Genomic DNA, 15,975 nt, shown 5'->3' with positions numbered 1-15,975 from the left:
TCCTGAAAAGACAACAAAGAGAAAATTAGCTGAAAGAAAGTGCCCCTTTATAATGACTCCCATAGATGCTTGTCTTTTTTTAAAGCATACACTGATGAAACTGACCTTTACTTTATACAGGAACATATGGTGGACAATTCAGCAGGCTGTGGGCTAAATTTTGTCCTTTGATGCGTAAAAAAAATGGGATGGAGTCACATGAGCACATGAAAGGGCAGGATCTGGCCCTAAGATTCATTACTTTGCTTGTGACTCTTTTGTGAGTTATATTTTTTCTGAATATTCCTTTATATCTGAAATAAAGTGTGCGTTCATTCAATAGTACAATTGATTTCTATGAACAATACATTCAAAGGAGTACAAAATCCATAGGATCATGTTCTTGGCAGAGATGCACTGCTGCAGGTGGCATCTTCCCCCACAGTACGTGAGAATCAGTGGTGCTACTCTGCAGACACTACTAAAACCTGATAGCTGTAATAGTCTCCCTATTATAATGTCCTCTGAATGGGGATTTAAATCAGTGTAGGCCCCCCTCAGTGTTGCCAATGTTTGTGATTTTTATCATGAGTCTTGTGATATTTGGTGTATCTCTTAAACCCCAGCCCCTGGATTCACATGATTGTGTGAGAATCTCAACTTTAATTTTTTATTTTTATTTTTTTTAATAAAGTTTTAGCCCTTGTGGTTATAGAGAAAAACCTGAAAACATGACCTGGGTTCACCGTAAAGGCTAAAAAACAAATAAAATTATTCTCAAGTTAGTTTATAAAAGTATGATGATTTTCAAGTCAATCTCATGATTTTTTGGAAATAGTGGATGCAGCCAATGCTGTACGACTTCGTGGCCTGCACAGGTTATACAGAGACAACATGGGACTTTCCACATCTTGCACTCCCATTCTCTCCCCCTTGCCAGTTCTGCTGCCCTTCAGGTTGCATGCAATCACTGGAAGGAAGGCGCACAAACTGCCACACTAGAATAGGTGAAATGATACAATTTATTTCTTCTAGTGTTGAAGTAATGTATTTCATCCCTGATTCTCCAGGGTGCCAAGCACCATCTTCAAGATACTGTACACTCTCCACTCTGTAACTTCCTTGGAAGTTGAGTGTTCTCAGCATCTGCAAAATTAGGCCCTGAATGAGTTGCAAAGATGGAAATTGAAATGAATACATTCCACCAGACCAGTAAACTCCATCCAGCACTGGATTTGTAAGAAAATGTTTTTTCCTTTTCATTGTAATGGATCTCCAAAGAGTTTTTCTGGAAGCCCTGCTGCTACCAGCTAAGCTAATTTGGAAATAAGCCTTCAAAGGAGGAGGCAGCCAAGATCTTATGTTTTAATTTCAATTTTGTCAGGTATTTTTGAAGCTCCTCTCCACAATCTCTGGTTCTAGCAAATCATCAAGATAGTGCAGTATTATCTTTTATCTCTTTAAAACCAGGTAATCTTAAACTTCCAGGTTTTATTAACAAGTCCAGAAGCAATGAATTAAATCCATATAGAGATCCTAAACAATCTGCTTGCGCATATGTGTATGCAGAGTCGTCGCTTTGTTGGTCCCAGGACATTAGAAGGACGAGATGGGAGAGGTCATATTTTTTTTATTGAACAAACTTCTTTTGGTGAGAGAGAGAAGCTTTTGAGCTTATACAGAGTTCTTCAGGTACTGATATGTGAGCACTTGTATGCTGCAGATTCACATTAATACTTATAACAGACAATGTCTGCATAAATGTAAGTGGGGAATAGATACCAAAATATTAATTATGACCCTGTTAAAATTGATGATCTGGCATAACTCAGTCATGAAATAACCTATAACATGAAATATTATTAGAGTCAGAGAGGTAATCTCTCATAAATCCTGGGAATTTAATGCAAAGGAGTTATTATTTTTAATTAATTTTTCATCATCTTTTGCCATCTTATTATTTCACAAGTGAGAAATCCATTAAAAATACTGCCAAAAACTATATAGAATGTTTAGTTATCTTATACTGAGTCATTCACACCATGGCAGCATCTTGATATCCCTGGGGAAAAAAGGAAAAATGACATAGTGATAAAATATTATTTATATATTTCATTAAGACTTAGGACACTTGTAATTCTCACATTTATTTTGTGTTCTATTTAAATGAACCAAAAGGCAACATTGTACAATAATTTTATAAAAGAAAATCATTTGTTACATGTTCCATTAATCAATGCCCCATTTTAAAAAAAAACCTTTATAAACTTATTCAGAGGCAGATCCTGCTCTCTCTCCTTACTCACATGAGTAACCTAGATGACTTCAGAGAGACTCTTCTGCATGAGTAAAGGGAGTAGGATTATCCCCCTGAATGTAATTTCTTTTGTTACTTGCAGTCTCGTTTTATAATGTATATAACAATGTTATTTATAAGGCATAAATACGAAAAACAGCTCAATATTCTCATCATTATTTTAATTGAGTAACACTGTCTAGTACACTTTATTCAATTACACCAAGGATTACAATGTACCTATATTTTTAATTTTTGTATACAAAAGTCTATCATATAGTATACAATATATACTAGTGTGGTAACTGATTCACAAGATTGACCACAATATTTTTGCACGTATGGTCAAAATTTCACCTAATGTATATTCTCTATGTAGGATTGTATGGATCCGCCTTCCATGAATTGCTGTACTTGCAGAATCATAAACTGGATAAAACCTGCCCGTGCTCATTGCATTATGTTAACTATTTTAAGACAATAGCTCTTAGCCAGATTTGTAACAGTGCTAGTAAATACTGGTGACGTGCTTTGGAATTTTAAGATGAAGCTGAGCTGTTAGCCATGCTAGGGGGGAAGCAGGGGATGGGGAGGGAGGGCATTGTACCTGCAGCAGTTTCCAGAGGCATTTTTCCTATGGAGCCCAAAGGCAGGAAGAATTGGTCTGCTTTTGCTCCCGTACAACTTCACTGACTGCAGTGGAGTTAATCCTGATTTTCAGCAGCATGTGTGAGATAACGATCAGGCCCATTGTTTCTGGGACTTGAGGTCCTGAGTCTAAGCATGCGATTAATCCAACTGAAGCCAATGAGACTATCACATGCTTAAAGTTAGGTATGTGCTTAAGTACCTTGCTGAATCAGGGCTTGGGTTCACCTTCAGGAGCTCCCCTAGTGCCAGTCTGGGATCAGCAGGGTAGGGCCACGATACCACTCCATTACTCCTTCGACATGGTTGGTGCCACCTGTGCTATGACTCGCCCAGTGCTTGCACTGAGCATTTACCTCAGGTTTCGGGTGGCCCCTGCATAGGTGTGCCTGCATCTCTTCCCCACGCCAGCTTATGCACCAGTGCAAGAGCCACCCAAATTCACCCCTCTGATTTAAGAAGGATCGAATTTCTCATAAATTTTTCATCAGGCCCTTCTGTATTTAAACATGTTATTTAAAAAAAATGACAAGGATGCAACCAAAAAGTTTATTTCAACTGATTTACTTGGGTTTTGAGGCTAAAAGATTCAGATGCCCTTTGATAGAACAAGTCTTGTTATACAAGGCTGCATATCCATTAGGGTGTACATACATTCACACTGCTAAATATTGGACCCATTGAAGTCAATAGGAATTTTGCCACAGGATTTGGCTGACACAGGGTAGACACTATATACAGTATATCTAGACTGTTCTTCTGTCTGGTATCATGAACCCTAAAGTGAAATCCAAAGGGTTTCTGACATCACCTGAAAACAGGAATAGGCTGTTACAAATGCTGTGGTTTCTAAATTATCACTTTTATTAATACGAATCTCTAAAGTCTAGAAACTACCCAATGAAAAATGCAGCCCTCTGTTACCACACTGTCCAAGATTAAGATTAAGATTAGGGACATCCAAGCATATATAAGAAGTTAGTTGGGGTTTTTTTTTTTGCTGAAAGATCAAGGATGGCAGCTGTCTCCTATCCATAAATAAAATATAGTGCATGAACAGTTCTCCAACAAGGAAGAAGAACCGATGCAAATTTAAAATAGTCACATATGCTTTTCCTCCTACTCACCTTTTCCTTTACTTTTTTCAGCTACCAAAGGTGAGCAGTGTGTGAGTGCACACCTGTGTAACCAGTTTGGGGACTGCTTCTAAATAAATCAAATTATCCTATTTATGGATGTTCATTAGGAAAAGTGTCTTTTCTTTTTTAATAGGAATGGCAGGATCATGTTATTTCCTGAAAAGAACTTTTAAAACTTATATTTATTCCTATTTGACTCAAGAGAAATATTGTACAGATATTTGTTTTCCTTAGGCATGGTAAATAGGTGATATAGGCTACTTCTATCATAATCTGAATCTTCTGTTAACCTGTAGCCCAGATTCAGGCTAAAGCACTATGTTTCTGGCAGGACATGCTGACCGAGTAGATTGCTTGCTGTAGAACAGAGCCACAATGTTATTCTTTAAGTTCATTATCAATACTGAAGCTAAATAACCCCTACATAGAATGTATTGCATTAATAGCAAGTTTCCACTAGTGCTGAAAAACTGTGCCCTTAATATAAGTGCTCAGTAGCCTGCTATTCGATAAGCACTCAAAACTGTAAAGAAGAGTTGCTGAAAATAACCTACCTTGGTTACCTACTATGCTGTGACTTATGTCATGGATTTAAAAAAATCAAAATTAAACAATTCTATTAATCTACATTCTAAAAGGCACAAAGACTTGTGACAAAATTATAACTGTTCAGATTACATTCGCAAGAACTGTAACAGAGCAATGGGTGTCACTTGGATTTGCCAGTTCAGTTGGCTGGAAGGAGTGAAATCAAGACATTTTCACCGTCGGTGGAGGTAAAGAATATCCTTTTGGCAGGGAGCATTTGCCAGCTCTTCGCAAATGTTATTCCAATGTAAGCCACTGAAACGCCTGTTGATTGCTTTAAAACATAATCTTTTTGGTCTGCAGCACATGGCGCTACACCTAAGTACTCAGTGATAATAAAATGAGTCTCAGGGCAAGACCAGAAATAAAGAGCCCTCATTGAATCTGAACATAGGAATGAACTCCTTTCATGACCACACAATCTGCTTTCAATCAAATGATCAAGGAATACATAAATACTACAAAACAAATAAAATACATTCATATTTTTTCACATTATAGAGAGCCTTAATATTTCCCTTGGCTCCCCAATGAAATGCATATAGAACATTCCCCTTGATACAGTGCAACTGCCAAGTATCCATATCTTCATTAAATGCCACATGGCTCAGACAACCTTCCTCTTTTGCGTGAATTCTCATCAGTTTCTAATCTTGTAAAATGGTTTATTGATTCTTTTTTTTTTGGGTGCGGGGGGAGAATCACACTTCTAAAAATGCATAAAAATTGAACCGAGTTACCATAACTCAGCCAGGTGTTTTGTTATTTAAAAGAATACTCTTCAAAAATGTATCTTTGTCATTTACACTGTTCACCAGGATATCTCAGCACATTCTTCCCCAGCAAATTGTTACAATTTTGCCACAAGGTGTTTAAAATACAGAATGAGATATCTGGAATTTATATACACAGTTGGAATTCACATGGCTGTCCACGGATTCATGATTTCATAGTACAAATGGGAACTACAATGACCAGGATAACTGTACAAGCTGCAGCTGCAATCAGGGCAGCTATCTTGCAGACCTTTGCTCTTCTGAACTCAGCTTCTTTGCGTTTTAATAAGGAATCATAGCCTGGAGTATAAATGTCTTCCATCCAGTATTCTAAGTTGTTTGGATTTAAAGATTCTTGAGTCTAAAAATCAAAAGGAAAAAAAATTAATTCTCTGGACTACATCAAAATAATTCAGGCGGGACAGAAGCTTTCCAAAGTTGGTTTTGTGTCTGCTGTAGAGATAAAGTCAGGTTAATGCTGGTGTCTCATGTGCCTTTGTCACAATCTTTCCCTCTCCCAATTCCATGAACTCATTCAAACAGATGACAACATATTGCCAAGTCAAACAACACCCTGTGGCGGAGTAATTCTGCTCCAAAGTCTCTTGTGGACTACTGGGTTCCTGGAAACTTTGTTGGGTGTAGGTAAAACCTTTTTAATCCATTTAATAATAATGGAGGTGGTAATGAGTCCATTGCCATTTGTGAGATTATTAAAACCTACTTTTCTTAACATGCTCATAAGCTCAGTTTTACAGAGATAAACCTAACCTTGTTGCGTTGACCTACATGACAGAAGAGGTCTCATGATCTTCCTTGTGCAATTTATTGTATGGCTATTCTCTAACGGTGAATAGTGTATTGTACATAATGGTCCAAGTACTGTAGGGCATTTTGTGTGTTTGTTTATTTTAGAAAGACACAGCCATCATACTGTACCACATATGGATGTTAAGATCTCACATTTTTCTCTTGTCCTTTAAAACCAAATGATCCCCTTTACACAAAGAAACCCACAGGATGTACCAAACCAAGAGAAAAATTACCACAGAAACCCCAGAATACAGTAATGTCTAGGGCTGGGCTATCAATCATGCAAACCTTCGGACCCATGGCAAATTCCAGCCATCCCCCTAGGACAACTCAGGGCATCTCCACAGAAGGCAAGCCCCTGGCATGTGATTTTCAAGCCCCTCCCCTCCACAGTGATAGTACATCTGGCTTAGTGGCCATGCTGCCATTAGCCCTCCAGTTCACAGATACACATTGCTTTGCCTTTGCAAAGTCTGAACATATAATACTGCAATCAGCAACTGTCAGGAGAAATTTGAAACAAGTAGCCTGGATTTTCAAAGTGATCACGCAGGGCAGAGTGGCTACTCCCCAGATTCTTCCTTTTCTGCCCAGCTGCATCCCCCAAAATCTTGTAGACACACAACTATATTGTTGCGCATTCAGAATTTCCCCATGCTTGGTGATGAGAGGAGGAGGGGAAGTTGGCATGCGGCATACGTTCTACTTCCATGTATCAGACCTTCACATTCAGAATCGCACCGTCAGCGTGCATGGATGCCTTTCTGTGCGCCAGTATTTGATCCTTAGGACACAATCTGTACGTTTCACTGGCAGTAATATGCGGTGTTCATTGCTAATGTTTCAATGGTTGATTTCCATTATGTTTAACACTACTCTAATAGTACATTTACGAACTAATAGACTTTGCCATTGAACCATTCAGGCTATATCTACCCTGCAGTAAGACATCCATGCCAGCAGACTCAGACTCACAGAGCTTGGGCTGCAAGGCTGTTGCACTGCAAAGCAGGACTTCCAGGCTTGGGCTGGAGCCTGGGCTCTGGGACCCCCTGACCTCACAGGGTCCTACAGTCTGGGCTCCACCCCAAGCCTGGAAGTCTACACTTGCAACGAAAAAGCCCTGCAGTCTGAGCCCTGAGAGCCCAAGTCAACTGGCATGGGTGTCTCGTTGCAGTGTAGACATACCCTCAGTTTCTTCTAAATGTAATATGGTTAAATGAAAAGGTGAGAACTAGAGTTGGCTGAAAAACAGAAAACAATTTTGTGCAAATTTGCAAAATTCCAGAGTTGTTTCTATTTGTAGGGCTCAAAATGGACCAGTGTTAGAATTCTTTTTATATACTATGAACAAATCTGCATTTTCTTTTTTTCCCCTTCCTCCCCTTTTTCCTTTTTATTAGTAAGTAGAATAAAATGAATAATGCCCAGGTTTCTTGATGGATGGGGGGTGGGAAGGGTCACCTACTTTGTCATTTTTTTTTTTTTTGCTACTCGGTAACTTTTCCAAAGTTGAGGAAGTTTTGAAAAGTTACAAAACGGCTAAAGGAAAAAGTGAGAAAAGCCCTAGGCATTCCTATAACACTCAACAGCAGAAAGGAATAAAGGGAAAAGGGGGGGGGGGGGGGGAGGCAGGAAGGGGGAAAACAAAACAAGTTTCAAAATTGGAAATTTTAAACATTTTTTGTTTTGATGAAAAAAATTGAACATTTTGAACTTTTTACAAAAGTTTTAGGTTTTGAAAAAAGGCCTTTTTTGTTGGTAAATAAATAACTAAATGCATTTTCCAAATGTAACATTTTGAGTGAGATTATCATGCTCTAGCTACATCAGGCTTTGTAGTCCATTACAGGCCTGATCCACAGCTCATTCAGCTCAACAGAAAGACTCCTATTGACTTCAGTGGACTTTGGATCAAGCCCTTCGTTGGCTAATTCAGGTATTGTAGCTGCCGTCTGGAAACTTGCTTCTTCCGTTTACTTTATGCGCAGAGTTACTTTGGTCTGTGGGAAAAGTGATTTTACAGCTATTATAGCGACAATTAGACAATTAAAATCAAGTAACAGTTAACATTGTTTAACGGAGATCTGTCTGGCAATGCCACTGAGCCAAAAATCAGACTATCGGCATAGTTTGGCTTTGTGTCATTGCACATGTGTACTGTTTCTCTGCTCCGCCTACTGATTCCATTCTTCTGAACACATAGGATATTGAAAAATAAATGTGACTTGTTCTTCAAAGGCTTCAGAGAGTAGGATTCTTGTACATTTCTGTACCGTGGCTCATCATAAGAACAGGAGAGCAGTGGGATCTCATGTATGCCCCACATATGTCATATGAGATATACATATGTCCCCACTGCAGTTTGAAAACAGTCTTGTGAGTGGGTCACCCAGTTGAGAATATTCACCCAGAAAATCCTGAAACCTTCATTTTATAGAGGGAAGAGGACTGACAGATTTAGGCATGTTAAATTAAAACAAAACTGTGCTGTACTTTCAAGGCAACTAATTTTGGACCTACCAACCTTGATATTGACCTATTACTGACCTCAAGAAGAAGAAGCATTAGTAAAAAAAAGCTCATTACTGTTAATCAGCTCTTTTTCCATTTCATTGCCAGTCATAAGAATGTTCATTAAAACATAATGTATTTACATTCAGTTCTAATAAACTCAGTGGCTGGGAAGAAAACACACATCAGTGTGTGTCTATTTCCTTAAGTTTGTCAGTAAGCTTCATTATAGGTCTAGACATGGGCTTTGCAGAGCAGACGTAGTAATCTGACAGTTCTTTGTAGGCAGAGGAGCAAGTTGTTGCTATTGCGTCATGTAAATACAAAATACACATGACCATCAAAATACTGACTGGTTGCTCTGGTCTGCTGAGATCACATTGTGCCACTTATGTGCCACAAAGTAGCCCTAAAAGGGTCAGAGACAGCTGGTGGAGAACTCTCTTTGCATAGAGAAAACTCATGGCAGAGTCAGGTCCTGTGCTAGCTGACACGGCCCCTCCCTTCCCAGCACAGTGGGAGGAGGGCTCATGTCAGACTCAGAGACATTCTAGGGGTGGTAGTGTGGTGTTGAGGAGTGCCACTATGCCTGCTCCTCTAGTGGTGTAAGGTCTATTATGCCAGTGGTGGAAATCTAGTGGCCCCTTGCTGCTTTAAATTCCACAGAGGCCAGGCAGCCGAAGATGAGGGAAACACAACCAGCTCCCCACAGCTGTTATTCTCCAATTAGAGCTGTCTGACTCTTGATATGAGATTATGTAAGGTACATGAAGTGATGCTGATGGCACTCTTAGCCCTGCAGTGCTCTATATGGCAAAACAATCCAAAATTTGGTCTTAACAATGCTTATCCCGCATTCTATGCACAGGAGAAATAAGCTTGGATTTCATTAAACAGTTTGCCTTGTGTTTTGTCACCAAATGTCACAGTCTCCATGTGAGTGCCTTAGCATGGTATTTTATACATTTCTCTGTTAAATTAGTGGTCAAATATTTTCCTGCTACTGTACATTTCCGTCCTTTTTAACTAGAGATGGGATCAAAATTTGGATCCAGATTTAGAATATTCCAAAGTCTGGGAAGTGTCAGTTCTGTAGTTTTGGTTCAGTCTGCTATGAAGTAGGGACCATTTGCCATGCAGGTTCAGATTTCAAACACCTCAGGGTCTGAGGATGTTTGGATTCATGATTTTGGACCCGTGTCCTTTAATAATTCACCCTGCTGTGTTTGTTGCTTGTACACAGGTCCAAAGTTTATGCTGGTAGTTCTCTAGCAAGATCTAGAAAGCAATTCTTCATGGAACTAGTGTTTTCATACTCACTTCAGAAGCTAGAACAACAATGTTCAATTAAAAAGAGTTTTAAACATGTCTTCCTTAATTATTTTTAGTGAATTTCATGCTTCTGAAAAGGGCTAGATTGACAGCCCTACGTTCTCTGGGTACAATATGCACAGAATAAGTACAGTAGAAGCAGCAGCAGCTCCAGCTTCTCTGCCCCACCACACCTTACTAATGCACATCAAAACTGACCTAGAATAGCCACCATTTAGGGGATAAAGGCTCAGTTTGTTTATTCCTTAGCCCCTCTTATGAGATTTCCAACAAGGTTGCAACTGTGGTGGTGGTTTCATAGACACCTGTCTGCCGGGAAATGAACTGAGACTGCTAACTATTTTAAAGGTCACAGAAGAGTGATTGAATGTTAACAGTTGTTCTTCTTCACTAGTGACCTGGGATGGAGCTTGCGCCAGCAACCTAAAAGTTGAAGGCTCAGCTTCCTGAGCTATCCAAATCCCCCATCAAATAAACATTCTAGTAAACATCCATCATAAGCCGTGTCACTAAAATGAAACAAACAGGACTCACTTGTAGATCCAAAGATGCAAGCTTGCCTTTCTCTCCTGAGTTCCTGGTATACTCTTCTATGGTCCATGATGGCTGGGCACGTTTAACTTCAGCCAGTTCTGTCAACCTCATGTCTGTGTAGAGTGGGTTGCTTTTCATATGTGACTTGAGTGATGCAGGGTAGGGATGAGGACTAAAGACTTGTTCAATCAAGAAAGCATCTTTTGGTTGTTTAGAGAGTCTATGTGGCTGTGGGATTTCATACTGCCTGTCTGCCTGCAACAAGGTTCAAAAGAATTTCAGAGAAGAAAGAGGACTCTGAGGGGGTTAAATATGAGAGGGGAGAGAGATACTTTTCACCTCTACAGCTCGAGACTGTCTAAGCCATGATAACAAAATCACAAACTAGAGCCCAGTTTACAGCTGGCCTTAATCCGGTCTCCACCCTTGCTCTCCCCAATAGGTGTGAGTGTGATTTTACAGGCATAGACCTGCATTCACACTATTGTGGGCACAAAATTAGAGGTAAAATGTGGTCCTAGTACTGTTCACGGGTGAGAGAAATTTCTCTGCAATGCTTTTGCTGTAGAGAAGACAAGCTGGTTTGGAAAGTCTGGAAAGCCTTGGGCCTAGAGGGCTGTCTGAAGACCCACACTTATTGAGGGAATGCTACTCGCTGACGTGATACTGACTGGAAGGGGAACCATACTTTCTATCCCAGAAGTGTCACCCTTATATCATACTTTCCACAGTGCTGCTCCAGTGTTAGATATGTTAATTTGAACACATTCTAATTAGTGACAAGGGAACTTCTAAAGATCCAGAGGTTCACACTGGCTCAGACAAACCTATGAAAGTTGGAATGCTTCAAATTACTGAGGGTCCCTCCCCATTATGTCTCTACAACCTTCCAATAAAACTTTGGCTTCTTCTCCCTTATTGCACACACATGTCCACTAAACCCCTGGTTCTCCCTTCTCCCAAGTAAGTCTCTGGCCCCCCATTCTCTCCAATATCTCTTGCTTCGCAGGCCACAGCACACCCTGCAATGTGTTCCTGACTTCTGAAGAAATTCTGCAAGATCCAGCAGCCTTGTCTATTGGGCTGTAATCTCTGTGAAATACAAATTGCCCGTTAGAGGAGCCAAGATTTAAACTGAGCAGCAATCACAGTCCCGCAGATGGGCTGCTGAGCAAGTGATAGAATTTCCAAAGGTGGGAGTGGTTAGTTGTAGGGAGGAAGGAACAGAGTCCGCCTGGGTAACTGAAAGGAAACTGCAGCAATGTTGCAGTCTAGGCAATGGAGGCTTAAAATACATGTTACATGATATGAAAGTCAGAGGAAAAAGGAAACGCAATCACGGTTTGCATCATAGTGTCCACATTCTAGGATTCTTTCTTGGGAGAGTCACAGCAAGTTGCATCTTTTTCTGGTTATCTTTTAACTATATAATTTTTGATAGACGATATCAAAATGAACTTTTTAGTATATCCCTTTAAAAAAACCCGAGTGTTTTAGACTGTCACCATTCTCCTTATGCTCTTTTCACTAATTGAATTATTCTGTGTCCTTATACCACCACTGATCATGAGATGAATGACATTCTCTCCTGAAGCTGTCACTCAAATCTGTCCCTTTCTAAAGAGCAGCTTGACCATTTCCTGCTGTGCTGTTGCCAAGGAAGTATAGGTAAGAAATCATTCAATTATGATAACTATAAAGACTGGCATAATACAGTAGAAAGGGTATTATCAAGCACTGAAACTTTATATAGCACAAAAGACAGTCATCGTTAGATTGGTTATTTAAAAAAATGTTTAGTATGTGAGTTTAAATATAAATTACCTCTTTGGATTTCCTGTGCCAGTCCTTATTTTCAATTCCGCCTCTGTCTTTCATCTCCTCTTCTGTCATGCCAACCTGGTTGGTATATGTGATAGCTCTCCAGTCTCGAGGAGAGTTGGAAATACTTGCTATTTTGGATTCAGTGGCGCTGTTCTCCTCAGTCAGTGACCGTGAGGACCTCCTGGTAAATAAACTTTTTTTTAAAGCTTTTACCCGAAGACTTTCGCTATTACTTCCGCTGGCATCAGAACAGCACCAGTCAGGGTTATTCTCCAACTTGCCTCCGTGAGAAGCGTTATGACACTGAAATATCCGTGGAGAGGTGCTCTCATCTGACTGAACCTCACTCGTCAGGGAATTAAGATCTATTTGTACATTGACCTTCTCTGGCTGTTGAATTTTCTGATCCAATTTGTTTAGTTTTCCCAGGACTTGGGAGATTTCTTCCCTGACTCCTGACAGAGACTCTAGTTTCTTTTCTATTTCACCAATCCGCAGAACTAACTTGCAGACACTAGTTTTTAGTTCGTCCTCTGTATTGTTGATATCTGACCGGACCACTTTATCTTGCTTGTTACTAGAATTCCCATTGGTTATTTTCGTTAAATTGTGCTCAGGTGAGCTTTCGCAGTCAGATTTGCGTACCTGAGACAGTGACCCAGTGCTGTTATAACAGGAGGACTGCATAACTCCTGTAGATTCACAGATGCTCATGTCATCCAGAAACCGAAAAATGTCACTGATATCATCACTCACAATTTCAGAGTCGTCATCCAATTGCTTTAGAGAATGCCTCTCTCCATACTTGGCTTGGCTTAGCATACACAACTCCTTACATTTTTTGTGTTCCAACCCTGGCTGCTCTGTCTGTGTCCCAACGCTGGTGGTTTTGTCAATGCTTAGCATCTGAACAGAAGTGCAGTTAATGCTTTTATCCCTAAACTTTTTGATTGGCTCATGTTTCTCCATGTCTACAATAGAGGGAATTTCCTTGGGTTTGTGTCCATTTTGTTTCACGGCATAGTTAGCCTGAATGATTGGTGTTTGTTCCTTGGGATTTAGATAGGATTGGTGCCTGTCTGCTGCAGGAAAGCTTGGTGACTGATTGTTTGAACTCTGATATCGTGGCTTCTCTTCAGATTGCTTCCTATTGAAAAAGGATCTTTCAAAATCAGGTACCTCCTCTGTGTTTAAACTCCAGCTTTTGGCTGGCCATGCAGTTTGTTTACTTGGTTTTCCTGCCCATCTTTTTGTATCTTGGGACCCAAGTACAGTGGTTGGGCCAAAGTATGTAGAAGCTTGGAGATCATCTAAGCTTTCGTGTTTTACTCGTCTTTTGTCTGGAGTAGGAGAATAAACTGGGTTCAAATACTGGCTGCTGTATGGCATTTCAAAACTGTGGTTGAAGAAAGCCTGTTTGGAAGTTTCTTTCCTGTTCTGTGACTCTCCACGTCCATCTTCTGGCTTTTTATTGGGCGGCATTAAGTTGGGAGAGATTGTTATAAGATTATGAAAATCTTCCTTGAATATGTTTCTTTTCTGTACACACGACTGCATTACAAACGGCTCATCGTTCGAAATAAACGTTTCTTTGATAGCTGCACTGATAGGCAATGAGTCCTGGTCCGAGATTGACTCAGTGTCAATGTTCATTGGGAAGTATGTGCTCTGCATTTCACAGGGTGGAGAGTTAACAATGGAATAGGCTGCTAGTGCCTGCAGCCTATCCAGCGAGGCAGCTCGGCCTTTCATGTCCTTATTAACTCCAAGTAAAAAGTTAGGTTCCGAAGCAGGTACAAATTGTTGACAGTCTTTACAATCCACCTTCCTGCATTTGGAAGACCTTCTAACTGAATAGCCCCTGTTAAACTCTCTGTCTCTCAACTCGCAATTAGGCACACAGTCCACCACATTGCATATTTCCGTGTCAGACCTGCAGGACTCAACTGATTCTTTCTTCCTCACTTTTTGTCGTGCAACAGGGAGTTTTTCCTTGGCCACTCCCCCATTCATTTGTATGAGGTTGAATATCGTTACTATATCTGCCGCAACCATGATTTTCTTTGATTGCTGATTGTTTACAGTGCATCTCATTTTGTCTTTGAACAAAGTCGCTGGGAAATTAGGATCCAGGCAAGCCGTGTAAAAGAGCACACTTCTGAGCTTGGCCAACTGAGACAAATCAAACCTTGCACACAGTGACTTGCAGAGATCCTGATAAGAAACAGAATTTTGCTTGGTATCCAGCTCTTCCAGAATCTTCACCAGGAAAAGCGAGGATTCCTGGTTGGTCTCCATGTCTGATGTGTGTGTTAAGTTTTCTTGCTTAGCCTGAAGGCTGTATTCCAGTTCTACAGCACAAACAATAAACAAAAAAGATGGTAAGTCACCTGTGATTGAATCCAGGACTTTCTTTCAGTCACATACAGAATTTGACTAACCAGCCATACAAATTTAGGACTAGACTGGGGCAGCCTGTCCTCACATTGGTGAGCATTTACACAGAGGATGAAATCCTGGCCCCACTGAAGTAAATGGGAGTTTTGCCATTGAAGTCAGTGGGACCAGGATTTCACCCTAAGAATCTCATTGATGTCAGTGGGTGTGCTTATGTGTGCAAGCAGTCACCAACATGAGTATGAGTTGTACAATCTATCCCTAAAATAGCAACACAAGCTACACAGAGATGAGAAAGTTGTGGACATAAAAGCTAACGTACTTGCTAATAGACTTTTACAAAATGTCTTATGAATTTGTAAGAGGCTGTTGAAAGATACAGAGGTGTCAGATCATTTGGCTATAATTCTAGCACCTCACTCTTAAACCAAAGACCAGCCACCACCTTATGTGAAGCACACATTTCCACACGTGATTTGCCAATGACTCTCAGAAAGACTCAGGTAAACCAGCTCTGATCTGTTGGGAGGAGCTAGCGGAGCAGTTTACTTGAGAAAATAATTCCTGATGTTGAATTGTGTATTTTTTCCAGCTCTTTTGATGTTATGCAAAAATGGATTTTCCTAACTTTGAATCTCAAGGACTGTGAACTTAAAATAACCACCACACATCTAAGCCTACGTAAAGCTCGTTTCAGGAATAAAATGCAAAATAACTTTAGAAAGGGGAAGAAATAGTTTAAAAATATATTCCCATTAGATCTTGAAAACCATCCAGGAAATGAGATGTGGCTGACTGCCAATCAGCTTAGATTTGAAGAATGGGCTATTTCAAGGACAGAGAATGTCCTCTCCTGTGACACACTACCAGAGAAACATGGGTAATGAAGCCCCTTTCACCATCCATAAATGGCAGGGGAATGGTGGACGGTGAAAAGGAAATGGACACTTACATGGATAACCAGAATAACCACAGTTACAGTAGATAAAGCTAACAGACATGTAGGAAGGGATATAACACCTTGTGCTTTTAGGTCGTAAGCCAATTTCTAACTATTAGGGATTAGGATGAGATCTTCATGGGGGGTAGATTATTCCACATCTGCCTAATCTTCCGTTTCTTGCACCTTCCTCTA

The 15,975-nt window shown here is 40.2% G+C and overlaps 1 protein-coding gene across 1 annotated transcript; it reads right to left on the bottom strand.

The window, feature by feature from the left end:
* Positions 1–5,589: 5,589 nt before the first annotated feature.
* On the bottom strand, positions 5,590–14,741 carry MINAR1 (membrane integral NOTCH2 associated receptor 1). Its single transcript, XM_067556108.1, has 3 exons — positions 12,444–14,741; positions 10,620–10,874; positions 5,590–5,787 (listed from the first exon to the last, which is right to left on the bottom strand). The coding sequence occupies exons 1-3, from the start codon at positions 14,739–14,741 to the stop codon at positions 5,590–5,592; spliced, it is 2,751 nt and encodes a 916-aa protein (XP_067412209.1).
* Positions 14,742–15,975: the final 1,234 nt, after the last annotated feature.

This window comes from Emydura macquarii, unplaced genomic scaffold, assembly GCF_026122565.2.
Source record: "Emydura macquarii macquarii isolate MOO-44397 ecotype Brisbane River unplaced genomic scaffold, CSIRO-AGI_Emac_v2 contig_1644, whole genome shotgun sequence".
NCBI classification, from domain to species: Eukaryota; Metazoa; Chordata; order Testudines; family Chelidae; genus Emydura; species Emydura macquarii.
Note: the sequence above shows the minus strand (reverse complement) of the source record. Positions and strands in the feature narration are given on the sequence as shown.

What these genes read in the sequence shown, in the direction of transcription:
- MINAR1 (XM_067556108.1), bottom strand. Translation starts at nt 14,741, where the DNA reads ATGGAGACCAACCAGGAATCCTCGCTTTTCCTGGTGAAGATTCTGGAA. An exon ending in GGCACAGGAAATCCAAAGAG is followed by an intron (nt 10,875 to 12,443) that starts GTAATTTATATT and finishes ACCTTGTTGCAG; the next exon opens with GCAGACAGGCAGTATGAAAT. An exon ending in TTGCATCTTTGGATCTACAA is followed by an intron (nt 5,788 to 10,619) that starts GTGAGTCCTGTT and finishes TTTGATTTTTAG; the next exon opens with ACTCAAGAATCTTTAAATCC.